This window comes from Rhinopithecus bieti, unplaced genomic scaffold, assembly GCF_001698545.2.
Source record: "Rhinopithecus bieti isolate Rb0 unplaced genomic scaffold, ASM169854v2 scaffold_6776, whole genome shotgun sequence".
NCBI lineage: Eukaryota > Metazoa > Chordata > Mammalia > Primates > Cercopithecidae > Rhinopithecus > Rhinopithecus bieti.
In genome coordinates this window covers 987,740-998,559 of record NW_016805299.1, presented here as the reverse complement: position 1 = coordinate 998,559, position 10,820 = coordinate 987,740, and the positions used below count along the sequence as shown (strand labels likewise).

Here is a 10,820-nt window from a genome sequence, read left to right as displayed (position 1 = left end):
CCATGCATCCGGAGCCCGCCCCGCCCCCGAGCCGCAGCAGCCCCGAGCTTCCCCCGAGCGGCGGCAGCACCACCAGCGGCAGCCGCCGGAGCCGCTGCCGCAGCGGGGACGGGGAACCTCCGGGAGCCCCGCCGCCGCCGCCCGCCGTCACCTACCCGGACTGGATCGGCCAGAGTTACTCCGAGGTGATGAGTCTCAACGAGCACTCCATGCAGGCGCTGTCCTGGCGCAAGCTCTATTTGAGCCGCGCCAAGCTCAAAGCCTCCAGCCGGACCTCGGCTCTGCTCTCCGGCTTCGCCATGGTGAGCTCGGGCCACCTTGCCCTCCCCTCTCTGCTGACCCGGCTGCTCCCTCCCGCAGCCCCGACGGGGCCCACTGGGGAGCGGGCTGGGCGGGCTGGGCGGGCCGGGGTGAGGGGAAGAGCTGGGAGAAGCCGTCGTGAGCGCTGCGCGAGGGGCAGAGGTGCTGCTGGACGTGAGCACTAGTGGGCGCCGAATACTCCGATCTGGGGTGGTGACAAGCCATACCAGAGTCCGGGCTTGGGGGGCTTGGGTGCCTCCACATGGACTTGCCTGCCCCAGCAAGAGTGGTAGATGCATCCCGAAGTTAGCTCTGTAAGAAGCCCGCCCCACGTGCGTTCAGTGGGGAAAGAAGGGACTCAAAAACTAACCCAGCTGGGGGCGTCAGGAGGTGGGGACGAGGAGAAAGACCTCGAGCTGTCTTGTGCCCCCGCACCTGAGGCCGGAAGGTGTTAGCCCTGTTCTTTTATCAGCTTGTAGAGGGGATTTCCTGACACCCCTTTTGCCACCGCATTTTCCGAGAGCCTCAGCCTGGGGGTTTGACAACAACCAGTCCGCACCTTCAGTTTTTCCTCCAGAAACTTGCCACTGAGTCACTGAGTGTGAGGGAGGAGGGAGGGACGTGTTCCCGTTGAATGGGCTCTTTCTTTTTTCTTTTTTCCAAGACGGAGTCTCACTCTGTCGCCCAGGCTGGAGTGCAGTGGTGCAATCCCGGCTCACTGAAACCTCCACCTCCCCGGTTCAAGCGATTCTCATGCCTCAGCCTCCTGAGTAGCTGGGATTACAGACACCACGCCCGGCTCATTTTTATATTCTTAGTAGAGACAGGGTTTCACCGTGTTGGCCAGTCTGGTCTTGAACTCTTGACCTCATGATCTGTCCACCTTGGTCTCCCGAAGTGCTGTGATTACAGGCGTGAGCCACCTCGCCAGGCCCAATGGGCTCTTTCTTGATATAGGGGATAGGCTTGCTTTCCTTTCCCCACCATCCTAAGGAGCTGGAGTGGGAAGCCTCTGAGGTGTGGGGTGGGTGAGGCTGCCCATGGACCTGAGAAGTGGCTCTGGGGATACCCTCAGGCTTGGCATATTGAAGTTTCTCCGGGAGCAGGGGACTACATAATAACTACATTATTACCACTTTCGGTGATATCAGCCTTCGTGAATGGACTCTATCCCCGCCCCCCAGTTCTGTAGACCAGAGCACTCCTGCCCCCGCCACAAGTGAGCTAAGCCCTTGGCCTTGAGGGAGGGAGTGGCTGCACCCTTCGTGTTTTCTTGGGAAGGGAGTGTGTCTGGAACTCTCCCTGCTTTGCCTTGCAGCAGAGCCTGAATTTTGTAAGGCCCAGAGCACGCTGGGCCACAGTAGAAAGGCCAGGAGATGGGGAGTGGGAAGCAGCCCTCCCTGCTCAGCTACTTGCTGCCTTTGTGACCTCAAGCAACTCACTCTCCCTGTCTGGGCCTCAATTCCTGAATCGATCAAAGAAGGCTGCTACTCAAAAGTTTCTCTTTGGGAATAAAATTGAGGGAGCCCCTGAGAGGAGATCAGGGAGTGTGTTTGTATAGACAGCACTCTCAGTTTTAGTTTAGACAGGAGGGAATTCTGCTCTGTTAGTTTCAAATCCTGAGAGACCAGGTTCTGCCTCGTGCCTGAAGAATCTCTAAAAGCAGCTGGCATGTACTAAACACTCACTCAGTGCTAGGTGCCTTAACTCCTGGGCTTACTCCTCAACAACCCTCTGTGATGATTTTGTCAAGGGGCTTTCCCAAGACCACACAGCCAGTCCGGTGGAGCAGGATTTGAACCCGGGTCTGTTAGTGTTCAGAACTTGCTCAGGCACTTGTACCCATTGCGGTGTATAGGAACTCTGATTGATGTCCAGCTAGGGACATGTTATGACAGGCCTAGGAAATGAAAAATAGGGCAAAAGAGTTTCTTTTTTTTTTTTTTTTTGAGACGGAATCTCGCTCTGTGGTTTACGCCGTTCTCCTGCCTCAGCTTCTGAGTAGCTGGGACTACAGGCGCCCGCCACCTCGCCCGGCTAGTGTTTTTTTGTGTATTTTTTAGTAGAGACGGGGTTTCACCGTGTTAACCAGGATGGTCTCGATCTCCTGACCTCGTGATCCGCCCGTCTCGGCCTCCCAAAGTGCTGGGATTACAGGCTTGAGCCACCGCGCCCGGCCACAAGAGTTTCTTTTAAGCCAAAGAAAGTTTTATAATTGGTGGTGGGCAGGGAGCTACCAGTTGTCAGCTTTTCCCTGCAGTGCTCCGGGTTTAAGATAATGGTTCCCCCTTTTCTTGTGGTCATGAGTTTATAGCTGCCCCAAGCTTCTCACTCCTGAGGGGTGAGATCCAGATGAATGACACTTTCCTGCCTTCTCAAGTCCCCTCTTCCTTTCAAAGACAGGCCTCAGGCTTCATGGTCAAATGTCACCTCCTTCCTCTTGCTAAAAACAGTGTGAGGAAGTCAGGAGACTGGGGCAGCCAATGGCTTGGAGTGGGCTTTGGCCCACCCTGTCTGTCTCTTCGGGACTTTTATTTTCCCCTTCCTGGGTGGAGAAGGCTTGCCGGCTCTGCTGATGGAATCCCCAAAGTTCTGCAGGCAGGGAAGGACCAAACCCCAGGATACTCTCCATTCTGCAGTTACAAGAGGATAACTGCATGTGCCATGAAGCTGGAAATCTATAGGAGGGATGGGATTGGGTGCAGGGTCTGACCATGCCCCACTCCCACTTAGACACCCAGCCTGTAAGTGAGCTTCAGAGAGGAGGGGGTGCCAGCAGCCCCAACGCCATGGTAACAGAGCAACAAGTTTCCTGAATTACTCTCAGTTGGCCTGTGAGTCAGCATAACCAACTTCCTGCCCCCAGAGGGCTTCCTTCCCAGAGACCTGGAAAGTCAAGGGATGGGGTCACCAGGTGAGATTGAGGGAGGGTCTCCCACAAAGCCTGGAGGGGATTGAGAGGTTCCCCACTTCACAGGTAGAAGGGTTGGCCTTCTACCTTCTAGGTGGCCCAGAAGTGTTGGGGATGGCCAGTGGGTGACCTCAGGCAAGAGGTTTTACCTCTTTGAGGCCAGTTTTCTTTTTTTTTCTTCTTTGAAACGGAGTTTCCTCTTTGTTGCCCAGGCTGGAGTGCAGTGATGCGATCTCAGCCCACTGCAACCTCCGCCTCCTGGGTTCATGCGATTCTCCTATCTCAGCCTCCCGAGTAGCTGGGATTACAGGCACACGCCACCTCACCCGGCCTCTCATTTTTGTATTTTTAGTAGAGGAGGGGTTTCACCATGATGGCCAGGCTGGTCTCAAACTCCTGACCTCAGGTGATCCACCTGCCTTGGCGTCCCAAAGTGCTGGGATTACAGGTGTGAGCCACCGCACCTGGCCGAAGCCAGTTTTTTTTTATGTGTACGGAATGGCAGATATCCTGCTCTCCCATGGACTTGCATGAAGATTCATTGTGAAACCAGACCGGGCCCATGAAACACAGAGGAATTTTCAGGGTCTGATGACGCACACCTTGCCTGGACCCTCTCTAATCTGCAGATGAGATTCTTGCTCCAGACGGCATTTCTAGGAACAGCAGGCCTCAGGCGCGCCATCCTCCAAACTCTAACAAGAGATACAAAGCAAGGCGACCTGGACGTAGCGTAGGATCAGCATCCTGTAGAGCTCCTTAAGCCCACAGTACTCTTGTGGGCTTTGAATCACGCCCTCTGTGCCTCAGTTTACACTTCATTGAGAGGCAGCCAGCCTCAGCCTGACCCCGTCCCCTGCAGGACTGGTGAGCATATGTGGTGATCTCGTCTGCTGGGGAAGGCAGGCTGTAATATTAGCCTAAGCAGAAGATAATTGGGAAGGTCAGTCTGCTGCTGTAAACAAAATGCTTTCCATGACCTGGGATCAATTATTTTTGGATTATCTGCCTCCTCAGTTCTCTGCCTGCCAGCACCCTTTTGTTCCCAAGTTCTAGAGCTGGTTCAGAAGTTGCCTGTAATTTCTATGAAAATAAGTTGGAAGGAAGGACTCAAATCATAAGACACTGAGCCTCTGTGACATGTTCCGAGTTCAGGGACCATGTAAATGAGCAAGAAATTGCTATTACTGTTCCCAGTACTGATAGTAATTATTATTGCTGTTGTTGATTGGGCTGTTGCTGTAGGCTAGACGGTGCCCCACGTAGCATGTTCTGTGATCTTCCTATAACCAGGTGAGTATAGGTGGTCACTGAGAGGAAAGACTTGCTCATGGTCCCTGGCTGGGAAGCTGCAGAGCCCTGTGGCTGTGGTGTAGCACCCTTGCTGTGGGAGAGGAAGCATCAGAGAGTGTAGGAGAACAGAGCTGAGAAGCTCAAGCAGAGCAAAGTCAGAACAGACACCTGAGCAAGACAAGTTGGTTCAAATCCCAGCTCTACCTCTTATAAGGGCAAGACCTTAGGTAAGTCATTTAACCTTTCTCGGTCTCAGTTTCCTCATCTTTAAAATGGAGTACGGCCGGGCACATTGGCTCACGCTTGTAATCCTAGCACTTTGGGAGGCCGAGGCAGGCAAATCACCTGAGGTCAGGAGTGGGAGACCAGCCTGGCCAGTACGGTGAAACCCCATCTCTACTAAAAGTACAAAAATTAGCCGGGTGTGGTTGTGCATTCCTGTAATTCCAGCTACTCGGGAGGCTGAGGCAGGAGAATTGTTTCAACCTGGGAGGCGGAGGTTGCAATGAGTAGAGATCACACCACTGCACTCCAGCCTGGGCAACAAACAGAGTAAGACTCCATCTCAAAAAAAGAAAAAAAATTGCAAAGCACTTACAGTATCTGACCCAAGTATCCCAGATACTTGCTTACCCTTTTTTCCATGGTGTTAGGGCTACTAAGGGTTAACTGAGTTAAAATAATCTGGTTCTTGCTGAGCCTTGAGTGTGGTGGAGTTAGGACTTGAGAAAGAGCCTTCAAGTCACAGGAAGTGGCAGGAACAGATGAGAAATGACAGGGCCTAGGGGAAAGGTACAGGGGCTGTGGTTGGGGTTGAGGGTCTTCAGGAAGTAGTAGAGAATGGTGAATTTAGCCAGGCAAGATGATGGAGGGCCTTGATTGGGTGGGAAATTTGAACTCTTGGATAGGCAGCAGGGAGCCATTGAAGGTTTTAGACAGGAGTTACATGATGAATTCTATGATGGTGGTGGTGGTGGTTGTGGTTACTGTTTACTGAAACCCTGTCGTGCCAGGCATGAGCCTGAACGCTTTTCTTTCATTCTTACTGAATCCTCACCATAGCTCTTAAAAGTATGTACTGTAAACAGGAAAACTAAGGCTCCTAGAGGTTAAGATTCTCCAGCTAGTAGCATTCAAGCTCTGGTCTGTCTGGCTGGGAGCCATTTCCACTTTACCACCCTCTGGTTTCCACCACCCATGCAAGTTGTTAACTGGGCCTTTGAGATCTTCCAGATGTGAGACTCTGTGCTGGGTTTGCACGCTGGGCTATGGAGAAAGGGAATTATGCTGTGTTCCCCAAGGGGAGGGTGCTTCCTGCCTAGCAGAGAAGACGTTTGTAAAATTTCACAAGTGCCTGTGGCATATTTTTGGAATTTTGACCAAGAGCAGTGTTGAGCTCCACTGACTGCCGGGTCCCTGGCTAATGAAGGATAACTCTGAGTAGGTTTCTAAGACAGCCCTAAGGTAATCAATGTGGGGTGGGGGTGAAGGGTAGAGTTCCTGTAGAGAAATAAAACTGAATATAAAGTTTAAACTTTGACAGCAGGCCAGGTGCAGTGGCTCACGCCTGTAATCCCAGTACTTTGAGAGGCCAAGGTAGGAGGATAGCCGGAGCCTAGGAGTTGGAGACCAGCCTGGGCAACATAGGGAGACCCCGTCTCTACAAATAATAAAAAAAATTAGCCAGGCATGGTGGCAGATGCCTGTGGTCCCAAGTACTTGGCAGGCTGAGGCAGGAGGATCACTTGAGCCCAGAAGGTCGAGGCTGCAGTGAGCTCTAAGGGTGCCACACTCCAGTCTGGGTGACAGAGTGAGACTCTGTCTCACAACAAATAAAATAAACATAGACAGCAGATTTCTCTCTGATGGGGTTTCTAAGGGTTCTTTAATATGATCTCTGGAAGGAACATCTCAGACTGCTAAGACCACAGACTTTTCTTCAGATAATAATCTTGTGGAACTATTATTTGATAGCCCTATTTAGGGATCATTGATGTCACCCAGGGGTCAGCTGGCTTTTTGTGTAAAGGAGCCACCAGGTCTCAGTGGTAACTCTTCAACTCTGCTGGTTTTTTTTTTTGTTTTTTTTTTTTTGAGGCGCAGTCTCGCTCTGTCGCCCAGACTGGAGTGCAGTGGCACAATCTCGGCTCACTGCAAGCTCCACCTCCCAGGTTCACGCCATTCTCCTGCCTCAGCCTCCCGAGTAGCTGGGACTACAGGCGCCCGCCACCTCGCCCGGCTAGTTTTTTGTATTTTTAGTAGAGATGGGGTTTCACCATGTTAGCCAGGATGGTCTCGATCTCCTGACCTCGTGATCTGCCCGTCTTGGCCTCCCAAAGTGCTGAGATTACAGGCTTGAGCCACCGCGCCCGGCCTCAACTCTGCTGTTGTAGCTGGAAAGCAGCATGGATAATAGGTGAGTGAGTGGGCATGGCTGTGTGCCAATAAAACTTAATTTACAAAAACTACTGTCTGCAGGCTCTAGTTTGCTGACCTCTGATCTAAGCCAATCTTTTTTTTTTTTTTTTTTTTTTTTATTTGTTTTTTTTTTTTTTTGAGACTGAGTTTTGCTCTTGTTGCACAGGTTTGAGTGGAATGGTGTGATCTTGGCTCACTGCAGCCTCTGCCTCCTGGGTTCAAGCGATTCTTCAGCCTCAGCCTCCCGAGTAGCTGGGGTTATAGGCATGTGCCACCATGCCCAGCTAATTTTGTATTTTTAGTAGAGATGGGGTTTCTCCATGTTGGTCAGTCTGGTCTCGAACTCCCAACCTCAGATGATCCGCCCAGCTCGACCTCCCAAAGTGCTGGGATTACAGGTGTGAGCCACTGTGCCTAGCCCTGTCTCCAAACTTTTGAGCATATACCCTTATCAAAAAATATTTATGGCTGGGCACGGTGGCTCACGCCTGTAATCCCAGCAGTTTGGGAGGCTGAGGCTGGCGGATCACTAAGTCAGGAGATCGAGACCATCCTGGCTAACACGGTGAAACCCCGTCTCTACTAAAAATACAAAAAATTAGCCAGGCGTGGTGGCGGGCGCCTGTAGTCCCAACTACTTGGGAGGCTGAAGCAGGAGAATGGCGTGAACCCAGGAGGCAGAGCTTGCAGTGAGCCGAGATGGCGCCATTGCACTCCAGCCTGGGCGACAGAGTGAGACTTCGTCTCAAAAAAAAAAAAAAAATTAACTAGGCGTGGTGCCTCTAGTCCCAGCTGTTTGGGACGCTGAGATGGGATGACCACTGAACCCGAGAGGTTGAGGCTGCAGTGAGCTGTGATTACCCAATTGCACCCCAGCCTGGGTGACAGAGTGAGACCCTGCCTCAAAAAAAGAATTAGCCAGTTGAAGAGAAAGTCTGGGTCTGTGCCCCCCAACCCCATATGCAAATTCAGCCTGTTCATGGCTTGTAACAAATTTAGTAAGTTGCAACCAGCACATTTTGTTGTTTCTTTGTTTTGATAACTTTGGTACCAAGCTCCTGAGGGTTTTTAGAATGAGATAAGGATGAAATGAAACAAAGTCGCAGCGCGCATTGCATCTTGCAAGACCTTATTGGCGTGCTGTAAGGCTAAATGTTGATTGGCGAAACTTTTGTTTCTGTTATAAACGCATGAGTGTCTATTTATAGAAACGTGGAGTCCTGGACTGTCATGGTCAAGACTTTGTAAACCACTACACACTAGACCTCAATACCCTCTTAACAGATTAACAGGTGGTTTGCATTTGAGGTGGGGCCAGCAGGCTCAGACAGCTCCGGGTGACCCTGCGTGATTGCAGTTTAGAGGGCCTCATGTTCCAGGCTGCAGCCACACACCCTCCTAAAAGGGTGGTCAAGAAAAGAACTAGACCAGGGGAAGGAAGGCTGTGGGAGTGAGGCCAGGCCCAGCATGGGAGGGCTGCCTCAGAGGGCCTGGACTTGCAGGTGCCCGGCGCCCAGGGTCTCCATGGAGCCCAGCAGGAGCCAGGAGAGAGAGCTGGCACTCAGGCGAGGTGGGCTGACGCCTGGTACAGTCTGCCAGGGCCACCCAGGCCCTGCCTTTCGCAGAATTATGTAACCCTCTTCTTGGCCCTTGCTAAGCTTTGGCATCTCTAGCCAAAACCCTACTGGGGGTATCCATGGACTAGCGTGAGGTGGGGCTGGTGGTCTTTCGCCTTTCCTATCCCTTATAGGGTTCGCCTTGCCAGGTTCAGGCGGCCAGCGGCTGGCTGGGGGCTGTTTATTTTGGGCTGACGGGCTATATTTACCTTGTGAAGCTGCATGCGATCTGATCTGATCCAATCTCGCTGGGGCTCAGCTGGGGATCTGGCAGTCAGCTGCCAGATTTGCAGGGCCCCAGGCCCTCACCCTCCCCACCCGAGGGGACATTTCCAGAGCAAGACGGATCCTGGAAAAAGTGGTGGTATTTATTCCTGTGAATTTTTCATCCAGCTCCGTGACACGTGCCAACTGTTCCTTTCTTCTCACTTTGAATCATTCTTTTACACAGCCCCCTGAACCCTGTGGCATTGAACTTGGTCCCAAGTCTGGGCACATACAGCTTGCCTATGTGCACAGAGTTCCAGGAATCGTAGGGTCCAGTGAGGGTAATGGGGTTTCTTACAGAGCCGGGCAGCAGGTCCTTTTTTCTTCCTCGGAGAGCCTCTCCTCTCTCCGCAGCCCAAGACCTTAGGGAGAGCTGGCGATTGTGGGTGTCCCCGGGCCGTGTGCGTCCCAACAGCTGCACTGCTTTCTGGCCCTGAAGCCTGTGGGTGTGACTAATGGTGTGGAATGTGGTGGTCTCTGTCCTGTGGAGGTGGCCATCAGGCCAGGTGTGGCGTGGGGTACACATCCTTGTGGCTGGGGTTTGAAGCTGGAGCTGCCTCTAAATATAGCAAGCGAGGTCCAGAGTTGGGGTTGGAAGGTGGGCATATGGGGTCCCTGTCTCCAGCCTGAGCTGAGGGTATCCAGGCACTATTTCTCTTCCATGCACTTCAAGCTCTGTTTTTCTCCTTTTTTCTTCTCTTTTCTTTTTTTTAGAGATAGAGTCTTGCTCTATTGCCCAGTGTGTAGTGTAGTGATGTGATCATAGCTACTGCAGCCTCGAACTCCTGGGCTCAAGGGATCCTCCTGCCTTAGCCTCTCAAGTAGCCAGGACTGGCTGGGCACTAACAAAAGTTAGTTGGGCGTGGTGGCAGGCGCCTGTAATCCCAGCTACTCAGGAGGCTGAGGCAGGAGAATCGCTTGAACCCGGGAGGGGCAGGTTGCAGTGAGCCGAATCATGCCACTGCACTCCAGCCTGGGTGACAGAGTGAGACTCCATCTCAAAAAAAAAAAAAAAAAAAAAAAAGGTAGCTGGGGCTACAGGCATGCCCACTATACCCAGCTAATGTTTTTTTTCTGTGTGTGTGTGCAATAGGGTCTCACATTAGCACTGCCATGCCCAGCTAATTTTGTATTTTTAGTAGAGATAGGGTTTCTCCATGTTGGTCAGGCTTGTCTCGAACTCCCAACCTCATGTGATCTGCCTGCCTCAGCCTCCCAAAGTGCTGGGATTGCAGACATGAGCCACCGCGCCCAGCCCTGTGTTTTTCTCTTTAACCAAGATTTGTTGAGCTGCTGTAGCTGGCGCTATGCTAAACATCTAGATGTGAAAACTACATTAGTCTCAGCCACCATGTGAGGGAGGTGCTCCTTTGCCCCCTTCATACCCGGGCTGTGGAGCCAAGTGGACTTGGTTTTGAATCCAGCAGCAGAGTAACCCTTTGGATAGCTGACATCACCTTTCTGAGCCTCAGTTTCCTTGTTTGTGAAAGAATAATAGTATTAATAAATCATGGGATTATCTTTTTTTTTTTTTGAGACAGACCATGCTCTGTCACCCAGACTGGAGTGCAGTGGTGCTATCTTGGCTTACTGCAACCTCTGCCTCTTGGATTCAAGAGATTCTCCTACCTCAGCCTCCCAATTAGCTGGGATTACAGGTGCACACCACCACACCCCAGCTAATTTTTTTTTTTTTTTTTTTTTTTGAGATGGTGTCTCACTCTGTTGCCTATGCTGGAGTGCAGCGGCACGATTTCAGCTCACTGCAACCTCCACCTCCAGGTTCAAGCAATACTTGTGCCTCAGCTTCACAATTTTCTGGGATTACAGGTGCGTCCCACCACATGCAGCTAATTTTTTTGTATTTTTAGTAGAGGCGGGGCTTCGCCATGTTGGCCAGGCTGGTCTTGAACGCCTAACCTCAAGTTATCTGCCTGCCTTGGCCTCCCAAAATTCTGGGATTACAGGCATAAGCCACCACGCCCGGCCCACGCCTGGCTAATTTTTGTATTTTT

The 10,820-nt window shown here is 51.8% G+C and overlaps 1 protein-coding gene across 1 annotated transcript in view; it reads left to right on the top strand.

Moving 5' to 3' along the window:
* LOC108529632 (calcium release-activated calcium channel protein 1) overlaps window positions 1–10,820 on the top strand; it is a 19,370-nt gene continuing 8,550 nt past the window's right edge. The window contains exon 1 of the mRNA XM_017872071.1: window positions 1–302. Coding sequence (XP_017727560.1) covers window positions 3–302 — 300 coding nt within the window. The 5' untranslated portion in view covers window positions 1–2. The remainder of the gene's footprint in view (window positions 303–10,820) is intronic.